Source organism: Misgurnus anguillicaudatus, chromosome 21, assembly GCF_027580225.2.
Source record: "Misgurnus anguillicaudatus chromosome 21, ASM2758022v2, whole genome shotgun sequence".
Classification (NCBI taxonomy): Eukaryota; Metazoa; Chordata; class Actinopteri; order Cypriniformes; family Cobitidae; genus Misgurnus; species Misgurnus anguillicaudatus.
Genome location: NC_073357.2, coordinates 35,575,771 through 35,594,591, shown reverse-complemented (window position 1 = coordinate 35,594,591; position 18,821 = coordinate 35,575,771). Strand labels below are relative to the sequence as shown.

The 18,821-nt window shown below is 35.5% G+C and overlaps 2 protein-coding genes across 2 annotated transcripts in view; one reads left to right on the top strand and one right to left on the bottom strand.

Moving 5' to 3' along the window:
* galr1b (galanin receptor 1b) overlaps positions 1-3,546 on the top strand; it is a 30,070-nt gene extending 26,524 nt beyond the window's left edge. Inside the window, exon 3 of the mRNA XM_055205231.2 lies at positions 2,674-3,546. Within this exon, the coding sequence (XP_055061206.2) occupies positions 2,674-2,991 (318 nt within the window). The 3' untranslated portion in view covers positions 2,992-3,546. The remainder of the gene's footprint in view (positions 1-2,673) is intronic.
* A 1,112-nt stretch (positions 3,547-4,658) lies between these two features.
* Positions 4,659-6,607, bottom strand: ddx28 (DEAD (Asp-Glu-Ala-Asp) box polypeptide 28). The gene has a single exon (XM_055205221.2). It carries the CDS (start codon positions 6,439-6,441, stop codon positions 4,765-4,767), a length of 1,677 nt encoding a protein of 558 aa, XP_055061196.2. The 5' UTR covers positions 6,442-6,607; the 3' UTR covers positions 4,659-4,764.
* Between the last annotated feature and the right edge of the window lie 12,214 nt (positions 6,608-18,821).

Here is an 18,821-nt window from a genome sequence, read left to right as displayed (position 1 = left end):
GACTGTTTTCTCTGTTTTCTTCTTTGTTAATGATTCTTTGCTCATTATTAAAATAAATTTGGTCTATATAATCTTTTATTAAAAATGTATAAATTACTGTGTTTTGTAATGACTTACCTCTTTGGCTTAAATCCTCTCGTATTTTTGACCATTCTCCTCCAACCATCTTTCACAGTCCTGATGGATAAATCTTATCGTTTGTTGAATATTCTGCTTCACTTGGAAATACGTGAGAAAAAATGGGCTGCAAACACAGTTTCATGTTCATCTAAGTTGATTATTATTGGCAGTTATTCATTATATAGCATTGTACATTTAAACCCATCAGAAGAGAAATAAAATAGTTGGTTTGTCATTAGCTTTGAATCATGCTCTTTTCACAGTCTTGATGTTTTTACTGAATTTAAAATACTGAAGGAAAAAACATGAAATGGTAAACTTTAATAAGATTTATAAGGGCTTTCGAGTCCTCTATATTCCATTGCTTTTCTATTGGTGGGTCTTTCTATTTGTTTATAATGGTGTTTAGATATACTTCTTTACTTGTTTAAAACCTGCCAGTCAAACTATTTACTCTATCTAAACTCTTTTGCTTTGTGTCAAACAGGATGTAAATCAAACAATTCAACAATTACATATACCCTTAAAGTAAGCCAATCTTTTTAAACACATTGTAAATGTTATGTATTGCTAAAGCAGCTGTAAACTATGTAGTATTAAATTGCAGAATTACATTGTTAAACCGTTTTGGTACACCATTTCTGAGTTCTGGGTTTTTAGGCAGGTCTAAAACAGTAACTTGATGACACACTTGAGACACTCCGCATGACCCCGCCCCTAACACAATCACGAGCATCCATTCAGGTTGTTGCTGTATTTGAAAGTTGAGAGAGATGGCAGCTTTCCTGCGAGCAGGCGTGGTTGTGGCATGACAGCAGACACAACCCCACCTCTTGAAAGCAGAGAATCCTGCCTATTTTTCCAAGAATTTGAACTTATTTTATATACTTGACGTTTTTCCATCATTCAGATTTGTCTGGGTGGTAAATAACACATTTTTTTGTGGTGTGACAAACTCACAAAACATTAAATATCTTCCTTTACAGGGATTTTAATAGAAAATTACATTTTTAAATAATTTAATCAGTGTCTCATGATGCAAAGGCTATTAAGTATTGAATCGCTTAACTAGGGCCAATCTAACCGAAAATTTTGTTAACCAAGTACTGTGCGTGGGTGTGCGTGGGCTTGTGTGTGCATATAAAGTAAACACACATATTCACCCATAATATACTGACATTAACCTTGCACTTATTACCTTAGTCAGAATTATTGAGTTACAAACAGTACTTAACCTAGCAAATCACAATGTGTGGGTTGTGATTTGTGTAAAGCAGATGCTGTCTACTGCCTACTACTGTCTATCTGCTCAGCTTATTAAAACAATTGACAGACCAACTATAAATACAGAACAAGTCTGGCTGGTCTTATCTCCACTGGTAATGAGTTTATATATTAGAGGGAGGTTAAATATCTTCTTTCTTTGTACGTCACTTAATATACAACCACAAGAAAATGACATATTCCAGATCTTCATACATTGATAATTGCTCTCTGTCTTATTCAGTTCTTCACACACATTGGGGATTTGATAAGTAGAATGAACAGTCTAAAAAATTGTGCATCCCAAAATTGTGTATTTATTGAAAAGGAAATACTTGAACAATGCTTGAGAATGATGTCATCAAGAATAATCAGTGATTGATCATGAAATTCATTTTCTTTTGATTGTATTCATATGTGGCCAATGAAAAAATACATTTTGTTTTTATACATTTTTTATATATTAAATAAAATATTGTGATATTGATATACCTGTCATATAACATTTTTATTAAGACTATTCCCAGATGAGGTTCGAAGAACAGAACAATCCAAGATTAATGATTACATCTGAATAACTCAGTAATTCACATTAGTGGAGTGAATGTAATCTTCAGAAAATAAATATATGTTTCTTCCTCCTTTCTGAAAGCAGACAGCTGAGCTAATTTTCCTGGACACTGTTTATTTTTCGGAATGTATGACTACATAACACCCATTATCAAGGAAGCACTGGAAGCACCTCTACAAATGACTGCCAAGTTCATTTTTAGCAACATGATTTAGGTTGTTCTTCTCTTGTCAATTATCTCCTGGTATGGTTTATCACCTGCCCACTCGAAGGATGTGTTGCATCATCAGTGCTGTTGCTGCATTGGCTGTGTATTACCAAGCGCACAGTGAGGTTCACCGGTTGGCATCTGCCTCAGTATCTTAAAACTGTTTGGCTACAAAACGAGAAAAACTAAAGAAAATGTCACACTCTTCCCACTAGCTTTAACTTGTGCATTTGGCAGGCGCTTTATCCAAAGCAACTTACAGTGTATTACAAGCTATACATCTTTATTAACTTGTGTCCCCTGGGTTAGAAACCCGTGACCTTTTGCACTGCAAATACGCTCTACAACTCAGCTATAAAGGAGCACATCTAAATGTACATATAAATGTTAAATAGTGTATTATACTATTCATTGGGACATTTTTTAAGAATAAAAGTACCAACTGTAAACATCTGCATATTAAAAATGAGTATGATTAACATGTATATTTTCTCTCTCCTTTGTTCCTCAGACAGCTCAGACGGTGTTGCTGGTTGTCGCTGCTTTCCTCATCTGCTGGATGCCTCATCACATCATAGCAATGTGGGTGGAGTTTGGCCAGTTCCCTTTGAACGATGCTTCCTTTGCTTTTCGCATCATGTCACACTGCCTGGCCTACGGAAACTCCTGCGTCAACCCCATTCTTTATGCCTTCCTCTCTGAAAACTTCAGAAAAGCTTGCAAGCAGGTCTTCACATGCCGTTTTTTTTACTCTCCTCCACCCGTGGAGAAAGTGGTGCGCATACGCATGGAGAACTTCTCCACAACGCATTCCACCACTAACATATGAAACTCACAATGTGTTACCATCACTGTTTAAATATCACCAGAAGGGGGCAAAGGGGGGTTCGTTTTTTATGCTTTGTAGCTTTATGTCATAGATTTCATCCAAGGAAGAAACGAATAACAAAGACAGTGGTATTAAACAAATTTACTTGTGAAAAGGGAGTTATTTTTATTTCAATATTATTATTTATGTACATATTTAATGTGTTTTAATGTTTATGAAAATAAGTGAAACTGTACAAACTCAATTATTTAATTATATGATAAGTTTATGTTTTAAAAGAAGCAATGAAGAACATGACAGTGTTTGTAAGTGACCTGCAAAGTGTTGGCCTATACACCATTTGTGTACTTTATGTAGTATTTTAACAAAGACTTAGTTAACATGCCAGCTGAGATATTGTCTTGTGCACTGTGATTTACTATTTATTCATTAACATCAGTTTACATGTATTATGTCGTCTACTATGGTTTTATGTCATTCATGAATAATAAAAGAATAAAAATAAAATACCTAATTCAAGAACACAATAATTTATGTGTAAGTTTGCTGGTCCTCGAAGAGTAATTCAGAATGTGTGTTTATAATGTATCTGTATCTGTAGTAAATGCTTGTGGTTAACTGTTTGACATAATAGAGATGACCCTAAACAAAAGACCAATGGAAAGTCTTTGCATGCGTGTGCATCTCCCACCAGTCCATTACTGTCACCCCTCTGTGAGATACCAGACAGAAGCTCTTGTAAACATTTTTCTACATGAATGGATTACATTTCACTTATATGGCAAAAGTGCCAGCACTGTTGATCTGGCATTGCGCCATGTATAATAGACATTAGTCCTCCAAGATATAGACCCTTTTACTGTTTGTACACAATGATGACGTGGCAATCTATGCGCACGTATTTTGGCAACGGAAGTATGGCAAGAATCAGCAGTGAAGCAACACAGACAGATAAAGTTATTTTAAAAAGTCGACTTATCAACTTTTTCAACACAGCTACCAGATCCGTGTACTATAGTGGAGTGAATAGATGATGTTAGCCGATGGCTATATATATATATATATATATATATATATATATATATATATATATATGAATAAAAGCACTGGAGTCTTTGTTGCATTTCAAATCCCAAAATTTGCTGAAAACATATCACATGTCCGAAGGTTTGCCTTTAAGCATTAGATAAAACAGCAGTAATTCAGGTTTTATTTTTTAAACCCCATCAGAGCCGCTTACATCTAGTGTTTATACCTCTTCTAATCAATGTTATGAAAAGCGCTCTTCTCAAAAGCACTGCTGCAAAGTTCAGATTTATCTCATGGCAACCATCCTGTTTTGCAGAAATAATAAGCAGTTGGCAGTGATGCATGCAGCTTTACTTTCAGACTTCTCTATCACTCTTACCCCTATTATGCAGATAACAATTACGGGCTTCAAATAACAACACACAAACAAACAAACAGCATCGCAAAAGCTATTAAAAAAAGAAATGTATGACTATGCTTAATTAAGATCGGTTTTAGTTATGATAGCATTTAAGGGATCTGGGTTTTGTGTTATTTTTAGGTTTAGATGCTTGAGCCCTGTTAATACCTGGCATAATAGCATGACTTACTGTAAGCCTTACTGAGCTTTCTTACACAGAAATACAAAAAATTATTAATTGATTTCAAATAGTTTATTACAAATTAACAACAGATATATCTTACATTTTTCACTGTTTTAAGCCTTATTTAGTGATCATAAAATATATAATTTTTTGTTAAACTTTACATTTCTTTAAAGTCTGTTTTATTGCTAGGTTTTTTAATTTCTGACTCCATTCCAGGTAAAGAACTTCTCCTCCTGGCAGCTGTCTCAATTTTTTGCACGAGTTCAACATCCCAGCGATGAGTAACAAAGCTCAGCACCTCGCCTCCAATGGAGCTACCCGCTCTCCCCACACGTCCTGCTCTGTGGATATAATCTGTGTGGGATTCTGGGAAGTCATAATTGACAATAAGTCCAACCCTCTGTGTGTCCAAGCCCCTTGAAGCTATGTCAGTGCATATCAGAATGTCAACATTTCCTCTCTGAAAGTTTTTGAAGATACCTTCTCTCATGGCAGCGGGCATTTCTCCCTGAAGCCTCATATGACGAACGCCCATTTCATCCAGCGAGTAGCCCAGCCAGTTGACAGTGGATGCCGAGTTGCAAAACACCAAAACACCTTTGTGCTCCTGTTCAGCCTTCTTCAGAGCCTGATGAAGCTCCAGAATCTTGTCGGCACCTTTCACCCTCAGAAATGTCTGTTTTACATGAGGCATGAGACAATGTAGCATCTGGCTTTTAACAGTGACCATGCTGGCCAAATCAGTCACCTTACTGAGGATCTCTCCGACACCACCAGGGAATGTGGCTCCCACGACAACAAGCTGTGCTTTACGGGTGAAACCGACGGTCTCGGAGAGCCTGGATGCCACTTGGGCATGGGACAGAATTTTCTCAAGCATGCCTGCAAAGCTGTCATCAAACATGGTGTCAGCTTCATCAATCACAAAGAAGTTAAGGTCACTCAAACTGACAAATTTCTTCCAAAGGGCCTTTAGAAGGGCACCGGGGGTGGCCACCAAAACATCTGGTTGGCTGTGCGAGACTGTCGCTTTGATGTTTCCCACACCTCTGCCTCCACCCACAACTTTGACCAAAAGCCCTGACTGCTGGCCAATGGAACGAGCCACAGACGTTACTTGTTCTGCTAGTTCTCGCGATGGGACCACAACCACGGCTTGAATCTTTCTCTCCGTCTCTGTGAATTTCTCTAACTGCTTTTCTAATAGCAGCTTGTGGATGATGGGAAGTAGATATGCGAGTGTTTTACCACTTCCCGTCTCTGCAGCACAGAGAACATTAAAACCCCGCAGTATTTTAGGAATGGTTTGCATCTGCACTGTGGTGGGATGAATTATATTCTGACCCTGTAAAGTCTCTACCAGTTCTGGACAAATGTTAAAGCAATTAAATGTCTTTTTGTGGTCATCACTCTCGCCCTCCTGTTTCACCATGAATGGTGGTGCACTTTGGACGCTGTTTATAGTAAAGTAATCCCCAAGTGCTTCTTTGTTTTTCCATCTTTTAGAAACAAGCACGGGTTGTTCAAATTTTCCAAGCGTATAGCCGACAGACTGGTTCAGCTGAGGGTTTCTGCTCCTGATCAGTAGTCTGCCAGGTTTGACTGTTGGGAGCTTGTTAATTTTTTTGCTTTGCATCTGCTTGATGTTCTCTATGCGCTCCTGCATTCGTCTCGGGATCCGGATCACCACAGACTGTGAGGAAGCTGTAGTCATACTGCGTACACAAGACAACATCGCATCGATCCGTCCACAAATTAACGGAGCGCAAAAAGAGTTGCGTAGTACTGACAGCTGTTTTAATACGAGAATGTTCCCGAACTTAAATGACTGCATTCTGAATATTTGTTCGGCAAATCAGTATTCAGAATCGATAACGATATCAGACAATCTCTTCAATATACACATTTGTTTATAGTTTCGTGACAAGTAGCACTCACGTGCAGACAACCTTGGGTCTTCGAGTCGCGGAATGATGACGCAAAGCACTTCGTTACGCCAAAATTAAAGCCCCAATGTTTTTCAGTGTTCGACTTCAAGATTTATATTTGTACTATTCAAAACATGTTTACTTTTGCTCTATCTTTTAAAGTCTTTTAATAATTCAAAAGCCATGTTAAGAAAATGTAGTTTTTTTTCTTTCTTGCACTATTACATAGTTGTTAGGAGATAATATGAATAAAGAAATATAAATAGATTTCAAATCAACACAACACATCAATACAGTATTTTTCATGTTATCATAAAAGTTTTGATTGCCAATCACATAATCAATAAACCAGAAAATAGGCATATTCAACTCCATGCTGCGCAGACCGATCATTAAAGGGGTCATATTATGACATTTTTTTTAAGATGTGAAATAAGTATTTGGTGTCGACAGAGTATGTATGTGAGATTTTAGCTCAAAATACCCCACAGATAATTTATTATAGCTTGTTAAAATTGCCACTTCGTAGGCGCAAGCAAAAATGTGTTGTTTTTGGATGTGTCCTTTACAATGCAAATTAGCTGTTTAAATGCAAACACTGATCGCAATGATGGTGGTTTGTTATAATTGAAACTCAATTGTGTTTTTAATTATTTTTTTCTCTCTCAATATATCAGCACAAAATTTTCCTTGCAAGACAGGCAAAATCTGAACAACCTCATTTTTCACATGCTGGCAGAGCATGGTTTACCAAAACAAAGTTACTGGGTTGTTAATAGAATTAATAGAAGCACTGGAGACCCAATTATAGCACTTAAACATGAAAACATTTTCAAGCTATGACCCTTTAAAGTCACCATGACAATAAAATGAAAAACTGTCATTTGTTTTGGAATAGTTTGGTATTTTTTAACAAATGACTTTTTTGTGAGCTTCATTATTTAAAAAAAAAGAATGTGCCCTCATGATCTTTAATAAAAAAACGCAAATCTCCTCTCCTCCTCAAAAAACGATCTCTCATTACTTCTGGTCATTTAGTATGAGGTGGGCATGCAGGGTCCGGGAAAAGATCGCAGCCATTAGCAATTACACGAATACAATTTAAAAACAAATACAATTTAAAGAAAAAAAGAAAATTACACCCTGCTAAAAAAAACAATAAAACCATTACAGAAATTTCTAATGGTTTTATTGGGAATTTTATTGTTTCTAATGGAATATGGCCCAAAACACACTACAGTGTATTGGTTTTTGTTGGTCTCTAATGTATTGGTTCTATCGGTTCTATGTATTGGTTCTATTGGAATTTGTATTGGTTCTAATGGAATATTGCCCAAAACACACTGCAGTGTATTGGTTTTTATGGTAAAAGCTAATGATTCCTATTGGTATTTTAATAGAAACCATTAGAATTTTCTGTATTGGTTTTATTGTTTTTTTCAGCAGGGCATAAGGAGGGTATTATACAATCCTTTTAAAAGAAGGAACTTAACGCATTGTTATATTCTATAGTCCTGGTAGCTTTACGACCTATCCTTTCAATGTTTTAAAATAAATCTTCATTTGAGCTTTAAATTGGGTAATACTCCTTTATCCCAAAATAAAAACTTTGCATTCAAAGACCGATCGTCAAGGTACCACAAGGGCGATGCAAGGGTATGCCTCGTTGTAAAATTGCTATTCACTATTTTTTTTCTGGTTCAGATTTATTGAACAGCTGCAGGATGTCTGGTTGAACATTAGGTCTCACACCACCAGTGTGTACTTATTGATGATTTATTCTTAATGGCATGTGGTTCTGTAAACATAAACAAGATACAAATATAAATAAGCATAAGTGTACATTTACAGATCTATAAACAGTACTTAAATCTTAGTTATAAGCAGCATATTAAATGTCACGTTAAAGAAACAAATATAAAGTCAGGTACATAAATAAAACATTATTAATTGGTAATGTTATATACTGCCTCCGATATTGCACGTTCAGCGCAGACGTAACTCGTCTGACTGACAAGCCAGGCATGTTCCAAGACACATTTGTAATGATATCACTCGTTCTTGTGGTACATGATGTAAAACACAGATAGGTCTGTGCAGCGCCGCAGGTTGTTGACAAAACATTCTTAAAAAATTTGCATTCTTGTCTTCAAGTAATCTTATAGTAGTCCCAGTAGAGCTGAAAATGTACAAACTTTTTTGGAAAGTTTCCATTTAATTCACCTTAAGCAATACAGAACTATTCTAGATTAGGATATTTGTTAAGTCATTTTCATTTAATAATGTGATAAACAATTAAATAGAGGGCACAAAAGGCCTCATTGCCAACATTGATGATTTATGACTGATTTATATTAGATTTGTATCCTGATAGAACTGATGAATAAATAAGTATAGGCAAGTCAAAAGTTAGAAAGCCACCACTAAGGTTCACTTGTTTTCTTACACATACTAAGTGTAAAGAATAAGTAATCAGCAATTTATCCAAATTTGGTTTGGACTCCTGACAGCTTCATTAATCCCGGCTCCAGCCTGTAGCAGCAGAGGTGTGCCGCTGCTGACCCCCTTTCACAGCCATTCAGCTGTGTCTGCATTTCTCCTGTGGTTTGAGAATTAGAAGGCAGAGTGTGATCACATATAAATCTCCCTGCGTGATGTGTGTGTGTAAGTGAGAAGAGATCCTAGAGGGAGCTTGTCATATAATCGATAGTTATGTCACAGCCTTTAACAATACTTTGTCAGAAGAAAGTCCACTGAGCTCTTGTCTTTGCTATTAATGGACATTGTAGGACAGAGAAGCACTTCAAAAGAGGGAGTTATTGACTACATTCACTGCTCTCTCATCACCTGTTCATTAATGTTAACAATAGAAATTGCACCACTATTGTAGGGTAGCAGATTTGTATTGATGAAGATATTTGATTGCTTTAATATTTATTCAAAACTTGTAGAAATTAATGTCTGAATATAATTCAACCCACAGATGCAAACCATTTCGAAGATACTAAGGGAGGGACACACTGTCTCAATTCTGCAGAGATTGTGACTGATGGATTACTTACCCATTAAAAACCAAAATGTGCTCTAGAACAAAGCAAATAGTGTGTTACTGTACATACATGCTGTGAGTACCTGTTTAAAAATAAAAATGCATTACTAAAAATAATTTATCAAAATTTTGATTTTCAGTGTTGTATCGTTTTATATATATTATTTTATATTGTACAATTGACAACCAATGTTCTTTGTAATGCAGTGTGCGTGTGCATGTGTGTGTGTGTGTGTAACCGCCGTGTGCGTGTGTGGTGTATCAGCAACATTTGTATTTCTCCGAGCTATCAGTCTGAGTAATGGCAGTGTTGTTTGTCAGCCCTGAAAAACATGTTGCATTTTTTTGTATGCAATTGCATGCTGGAGATTTTAGGCTTTTGTTTGTGCTGTTGGCCACAACCACTGTTTAGAACAGAAATAGAAAAAAATAGAAGATAAATGGTTGTGTTTCACAATGAGGTTGTATTGGTTAACATTAATAAATGCATAAGTTAACATAAAGTAACAAGCAGTTTTTCATCATTTATTAATCTTTGTTAATGCCAATAGTTATTCATGCTAGTTCATGGTGCATACAAAATATTTGATTTAAAAATATTAGTAAATGCTGAAATTAACATGAGCTAAGATTAATACATGTTGTAGAAATATTGTTCATTGTTAGTTTATTTTTATTGTTGGTTGTTCATTGTTGCTAATGCATAATGTTAACAAATGCAACATTATTGTAATGTGTTCACAAAAAAAACATATCATTCCAATCCCCAGAACTGAAAATAAAACAGACAGGCTAGTTGTGTTACGGATTTTTGACAGCACAATATGAATTTTACATATCCAACACAAACAACATCTTTACTTATTTTCTCTGTGGAAGAATGGTGCCTGTGTTGCTTAATTCCAGAAAATACTACAATAATATTATATTAAGTACTTAAAAATAAAGTATGTGAGTGATTTATATAGTTTCCCTGCAATGTATAGTATAGAATATTCAACCTATTCATCCTACTGTAATTTTTCGGTTGTATTAAAAATTCACCAGTTAGCACACATTATAGTTTCATTGGAAACAATTCATCTGTCATCCACAATCTATGATTTTGAAAGCGGATGTCAGAGTTGTTTTTTTATTATGCAGAGTATGATTTAGACAAATTTCATGCTGCTCTTCTTTTGATTGGTTGTTTTTACTTAACCCATTTTTAAGATCAGGTGCCCATCTGGAGTTGTTAAGTTCTGGCTGGTTTTGGTTTGCCTTGAGAACGTCCACTTTACTCTCCTTCATCTCATTCTGCTTTCCATCTGCTTTCCCATGTGTCTTTTTATCAACACTCAAGCTAATTACACAGAGTCAGAGAGTGGAGTGATAGAAACACATTCTTACCAGCATTCATTATTTTCTCTCCGTGACATGAAAAACACTTCAAAATCCTGATGAGCAGTGAGATAAGGGTCTGAGTCTGAAAAGAATATTTAATGAAACAAATGATGATTAAGCGATAGATAGCACTGGATATCAGATTAGGAAACCAACAATGAACCTGGCAGAATGTGTCTTTGTATAAATGGTCAAAAAATGCTCCCTAGCTGTCATTTGATCAGTAGCTGGGTCATTCTATACAGAAAAGGTGGAATTCGGGTGATGGAAATCTGCTTAAATGAACTTCTTTCATAACACCCAAAACTTCTATAATAGCATTAATTAACTTGTCAAATCTATGAATCCACAAAACGGGGAGCTTAATCTATGTTTAATTTTTTATATATTTTAATAAAGAATCCATGACGTTGTATCTTCAATACCTGACAAAATGAGAATATAATAATAGATAATGAATATGATAAAACTTATAAACTTTTCCATCTTGTTTTGTTTGTATGCTTTTATGTTGGTCAGTTAAAGGAATAGTGCTCAGGAAGTACTCATTAGAGAAGACGGTAACACCAATGACGGTAACACCAATGACAATTTACAGAAAAAAATGAAAATTTTAACAAAATGGCTGCCATTAGCCATGTGCCATTTCATCAGAGATGTAACAATCACATACTTATTCAGTATAATGTATTTTAATGTAAAGATCTTAACACTCCCAGCTATAAAAAAAAAGAGAAACACTAATGACATCCAAAAAATGACATCCATCAAAATTCTTAGATATATCATGATATTTTAGACAAATAAGGTAAACATCTCACAAACCTTTTGCACTTCTTCCACTGCACTTCTTCCACTGACCTCTTGCCCCCAAAAAAACTTCAAAGAGCTGATGCATTGTTTCAAAATAAAGGTGCTTTGGGTAGGGTAACACCAATGACATAAATTTGGGGGACAAATATTTATTTGATATTATTTATATTAATAGTGTATTTTTACCATTTCAGTGTTGTAGTAAATTCATACAGGGTTAAAGGTAAATTAGATTTGTTTTATAAAAAACATGGTTTTAAATAATAAGTACACAGTTCAACTTCCATGTATGATCAAAGGGACAGGGCAATTTTCAGGACCAGACATTTAAAAAAAAGTTTAAAAAAGGAAAAAAAAGGAAATTACATAAATAAACTCTCTCATCATGTTAAGGACAGTCTATATTTATTAAATATATATCATTTTGGGATTATTGGGTCAAATTAAATGTTTAAGGGGTCTGCAAAAGCAAGGGACAAGCATTTCCACCTTTTTTGTAGAATGAGCTACCCTTTAAAAAGGTCTTAATATGTGTACACTTTAGGTACAGATATTCATATATTTGGTACCAGTATGTACCTTTGAGGTACCAATATGTACCTCTGAGGTACTAATATGTACTCTAAGGTGTAGGCTATAATTTTTGAAAGGGTACCACCCCAGTGACAGCTAGGGACCATTTAATTTCTGTATATGTAACACATTACTCCAGGACTCCAGTTGGGTATCATAGAGAAATCAATCATGTGTGATTCAAATGGCAGACTGTTGTTCACCACATTATAAAGCAACAATGGTCCTTGAGTCAATATTCATTTTACAAGCGCTATGTAGCAAACACTCGCTATTATTTCTCAAGGTTTAAACAGTGCTAATATTTTCCACTTGTCTCCATTCCTGTCATAAATGCCTTTGTGATTGTTGAACACCAATAAGACAACAACAAGCCCATGACAAACGCTTGGATTAACAGTGATGCCTCCGAAGGTTTGTTTGTTTTGAGGATGATAGCAATTATATCTTAAACACATTATTCCCATGAGATGGTGAGAGTTAATGAATGCCTCGCAGTAATGATGTCTGCTTCATCAACGCAATTGTCATTGTTTACGATCAAGTACATTGTGCGCTCAATAACATCTGTAGTTTATGCTGCCCACTCATACTCACAATCTTCTAGCACCTCGCACGTCAGCTCTTACTATTCACTGCCTAAATAGGCTTTTATGTTTTGTATAGACCAACTGTGTTTGGTTTCAGCTTTGTTGTAAAGCTTCTTGAACCCCTGTGGCATTATGTCACAGCCAACACCACCTGGGATATTAGATAATGCAGCTTGTTAGACACAGAGCTTAGATCCTGGTTGTACTAGTCTGAAGGGTATAGTTTGCTGTTTATGGTCTTTTTGTTGTATCTTATCTTAAATATTTGGTTTAGAAAGGGGTTCAGGTGATTTGTTCAAAGTGGTGAAAAGGTGAAGCAATAGGAGAAAATAAGATTGTAAAAGTGCTGATTGAGCTCAGAGAAAGAAATGTTGCTTGTGTGCTTATCCACGCATGGAAATTGAGGAGTGGAAAACATAACTTTTTTCTAAATATTTTAATTGCTATTTTACGTTTTTGATTGTTTGTTAGGCCTTTAGTAATATACAGTAGTTGGCATTGCAACTAATATCACATTCCAGCATCTATAGCTATATGATGACAATCGGTTAATCTATATACAAATATCTACACAAGTTGATCTACCATGTTGTACCATACACATGTTGAGGAGAAGGGCAATTTGATATATCAAATTAACCTAACCTTTCTGTTTTTGGACTATGGGAGGACACCGGAGTACCCGAGCATGCAAACCCCACACATAGAAGTAACAGTGTTTGCTACCCACTGAGACATTACACCACCCTGGTAATAAGCCTAACCTTAAAGGAATATTCCATTTTCTTAAAAGAAAAATCCAGATAATTTACTCACCACCATGTCATCCAAAATGTTGATGTCTTTCTTTGTTCAGTCCAGAAGAAATTATGTTTTTTGAGGAAAACATTGCAGGATTTTTCTCATTTTAATGGACTTTAATAGACACCAACAATTAACACTTAAAGGAACAGTATGTAAGAAATGTATATCAATTAATCATAAAATGGCCCTGATATGTCACTAGACATTAAGAAATCATTTTCATTTCAAATACTTATAACACTGACAACAGTGGTCCGGCCAGGATATTGCCATTTAAAAAGTGGAGTTGCAGCCCTCAACTGATGTTTATGTTGTCATGTTGTGTATTGACCACCAGTTGTGTGATTGCAGTACCAGTTTTAGCCACAAGTTTTGTGATTGTAATACCAGTTTTGGCCACAATCCTACATACTGTTCCTTTAGCTCAGCACGTGGCAGTTTTTTTCGGCGGAGTTTCAAAGGACTATAAACAATCCCAAACGAGGCATAAGTAAGTGTCTTATCTAGCAAAACGATTGTGATTTTTGACCAAAAAAGGGAACAAATGTGCACTTTTGGGGCACAGCTTCTCGTCTGGATCTGGTCATGATGCGCCAGGTGACCCCACGCGGTGCGTCATGACGTCAAGAGGTCACAGAAGACGAACGCGAAACCCCGCCCCAGTGTTTACAAGTGTGTTGAAAGAGGACCGTTTCGACGTTGTTGTATGTCAATTGATTAACTGATACTAATTAATGTTTACAATGGTCCTCAAATGTGCGTTTTATATATGTAACACGTGACCTCTCTCTGTCACTACGCATTTGCGTTAAGTCGCGCTGGACCGGACCTAGACGAAAAGTTGTGGTTTAAAAGAGCATATTTTTTATTTTTCTTGTCAAAAATGACAATTGTTTCGCTAGATAAGACCCTTATGCCTCGTTTGGGATTGTTTATAGTCCTTTGAAACTCTGTTGAAAAAAACTGTTACGTGTTGAGTTAAGTGTTAATTGTTGGTGTCTATTAAAGTCCATTAAAATGAGAAAAATCCTGCAATGTTTTCCTCAAAAAACATAATTTCTTCTCGACTGTACAAAGAAAGACATCAACATTTTGGATGACATGGTGGTGAGTAAATTATCTGGATTTTTCTTTTAAGAAAATTGAATATTCCTTTAATTAAAGTTGCAATCTAGAATCGATTATAAATGAGCAAAAATCTTGCAAAAAGTAACTGTGCAAGTATTGTACATGCCCAAAAAGTATTTAAAACTGTCATCTTACCTGATTCGCAACAGCAATTTTATAATATTACTGACTTATGATGGGAGATATAGGGCCTTATTTTAACGATCTAAGCGCATGGTCTGAAGCACATGGCGGAGATGCAATTAGGGCATGTCCGAATCCACTTTTGCTAGTTTAACTACGAATAAATAATCTGCAGGCTCATGGTCCAAAAGGGTTTGTGCCTATTCTCTTAATGAATTATGGTGTGTTTTGGCCTTAACTTGAGCCTCATCACCTATTCCCTTTAAAAGCCAGTTGCTCTTGCATCATGGTGGATTCATTATTTACATTGCGAAATTTGCAAAAGAAAAGACTGAACGCTTCTCAAAACTAATTTCATTCATCATTAGCCTACTGCAAATATGTAATGTGTTAGGGGCGGGTCGTGTTTTAGACATGCCCAAATAATCCTGAACACAGAAATGTGGATAAACAAATCTGACAAATCTCTATATTTTCTGTAATGCCATAATCTCCAGAGGACGAACACCGCATGTCAGGGCTCTTTGCAGTATGTTTGCATCAATGAATGCTTCAGAGGATGAGCAATACAGATGACCGTCCAAGCTCTGGTTTGCGTCAGCTGATAACATGAGAGCGGGACCAAACCATCTGACTGGTTCTTTGTAGAATGGCGGTAACTGCCAGTTTGCAGAGCACCCTAATGAAAGATAGGCTCTGCGTTGTTCTCAAAAGAGAAAAGCAAACTGTCAGATGCTCAAAGACTCATGCCAGACTAATGCTATGATGGACTCTTCTGTCGTGACTAATCCTTTTTAACACTTGACTTCTGTTTGCTTACTTGGGAGGACCAGAGTAGCACAGGATGTCATGCTGATGCCTGTGTGCCGGCATTAAAAGAGTATTGTTGTGGTTAGATATTCCATGTGAAAATCACAAACTCACCCTGTGTCACAGCAATGCCAAGCCCACACAGCTGGTGGTCATACGAGCCCAAATAAGTGCCGGAGTTGATGTCTTGGCCTGTCTTCTCCTTCCATATCCCCCACAGATCCTCACAGCTATCTGGAGACGTGACAACACTACTTCATTAGGGCCTTCTGCCAGAAGGACTTATCCATGCAACAGAGATGCCAAACAATGTTGGCTATAAAAATGATTTCCCAGGGTAAATATGTTTAGATTTCTTATGTTGTTGTTGTTGTTGTTTTTTTTGGGGTTTTTTTTCCGTTCCAATTTTAAAGTAGCCTACGCAATGTTTACCAAAACAGTTGTTTTCTTACTCAAATGGTCGGCATTTGTAACAAGCGAGTCGGTGAGTGGATTCCGAATGCAGAGGTTTATTAAAACACAAGGCAAACAAATCCAAACAGCAGGCAATACAACATAGTCAAAGGAAGGGCAGATAAATCCAATAACCAGAAAGACAGTCCAAAATAAGAGTAATCAAAGAAACAGTGATACAATAAACAGGCACAATGGTCATAAAACATGAACATGGAACATAAACATGAACAGTGCACATGGACACGCTTGGTACGCAGATTAACTGACAATACTTCACGATGTGAACGTGAAACAGGCATACAGTATGTAAGAAATGTATATCAATTAATCATAAAATGGCCCTGTTATCCCAGCTAACAGAAAAAAGTTCTAAGAACGTTCCCTGAAAGTTCTTTACGTTCCCAAAAACGTTCTGCCAACGTTAAAAGTGTCCAGTTTTCTTGACGTTCTAAGAACGTTTTTGTGTTGTCTCAACGTTAGAGGAATGTTACATTTTACCATTTTTAAACGTTATGACAATGTCATGTTTTAATGTTCACACAATGTTTAAAACAACAACTGTTTATTATATTGACTTGTTTAATTGTTATGTAAATGATAGAGAAACATTGCATTTTATTATATTTATTTTTTATATTTATATTATTTTATTATATTTATTATATATTATATATTTATTATATATTATATATCTATTATATATAAGTTTAGATGTTGATGTTTTGTTTCATTTTAAGTCACCATTATTGTGATTAGTGTTCGTTTTAGTTGGGCTCTTGAGCCTTGTCTTTTGCTTGCTAGTTTTTTCCCTGGTTGTGTTAACTTTTTGTTAATACACCACATTTGTTATGAACATGTTAAGTTAGTAGTGTAATTCTGTGGTGTGGTGGTTGGTACATAATGGTAAAAAATCATTCCTAATTAATTTACTAATCAAAAGTTTATTTTCTGTCAATAATGTAAATGAGATCCAGCTCTTTCACAGCAGTTTGTCATTAAAGAGTTTTAGAAACTTTGGACAAAAAATATCCGCTATTTAATTGGGATGCACAAACATCAAGAATCAGACTATGAATCTCAACCATGGTGACAATTAAATGAAAAACTTCATGCTGCAATGCATGCTGGATATTAACAAATTACAAATCTCATTCAGGACTCCCAGCATGCACTGCAGCATGGATAAATAATGATTTTTTTTCCAATTTTCTTTGTCACCATGGTTGAGATTCATAGTCTGATTCTTGATGTTTATGCTTCCCAATTATGAAGCAGATATTTTTTGACAAAAGTTTCTTAAACTCCTTAATGACAAACTGCTGTGAAAGTGCTGGATCTCATTTACATTATTGACAGAAAATAAACTTTTGATTAGTAAATTAATTAGGGATGATTTTTTTCCATTATGTACCAACCACCACACCACAGAATTACACTACTAACTTAACATGTTCATAATAAATGTGGTGTATTAACAAAAAGTTAACACAACCAGGGAAAAAACTAGCAAGCAAATGACAAGGCTCAAGAGCCCAACTAAAACGAACACTAATCACAATAATGGTGACTTAAAATGAAACAAAACATCAACATCTAAACTTATATATAATAGATATATAATATATAATAAATATATAATAAATATAATAAAATAATATAAATATAAAAAATAAATATAATAAAATGCAATGTTTCTCTATCATTTACATAACGATCATATAAGTCAATATAATAAACAGTTGTTGTTTTAAACATTGTGTGAACATTAAAACATGACATTGTCATAACGTTTAAAAATGGTAAAATGTAACATTCCTCTTACGTTGAGACAACACAAAAACGTTCTTAGAACGTCAAGAAAACTGGACACTTTTAACGTTGGCAGAACGTTTTTGGGAACGTAAAGAACTTTCAGGGAACGTTCTTAGAACTTTTTTCTGTTAGCTGGGATGTCACTAGACATTAAGAAATCATTTTCATTTCAAATACGTATATCACTGACAACAGTGATCCGGCCAGGATATAGTCATTTAAAAAGTGGAGTTGCAGCCCTCAAATGATGTTTATGTTGTCATTTTGTGTATTGGCCACCAGTTTTGTGATTGCAGTACCAGTTTTAGCCACAAGTTTCTCCCATCACTACTTTTCGCCTACTGCTTTTGGAATACTATGAATACTAGTCACCTTGCTTACTGATTTTTGCTTATATTTTGAATGCAGCTATGGATTAAATATACAACAGACAGAAAGTAAGTGTAGAAAAAGAGTGTGAGTGCCCATGGTACAGATAGTCAGAGGTTGCCACCTGATGGCAGGATGAATGGGTACTCTCCCATTTATTACAGCATTGTTGCAGTTTTTAGTTTAGTTTAGTTTAGTTGTCATTTCATTGCACCAATGCCCCCTGAATTTTTGTGATTGCATTGCCCAGAAATTTTATTTTGCATGATATTCTCTAGGTAAACCTTCAAGACAGTCATCTACATGTGACAGAACTTTGTGAAGAGAAACTGGAAATATTTACCAAACCTGTAAATACTGTACTCTAATACAGACA

Excerpts from the sequence above, each read along its gene's own strand:
- ddx28 (XM_055205221.2), bottom strand. The coding sequence starts at position 6,441 with ATGCAGTCATTTAAGTTCGGGAACATTCTCGTATTAAAACAGCTGTCA.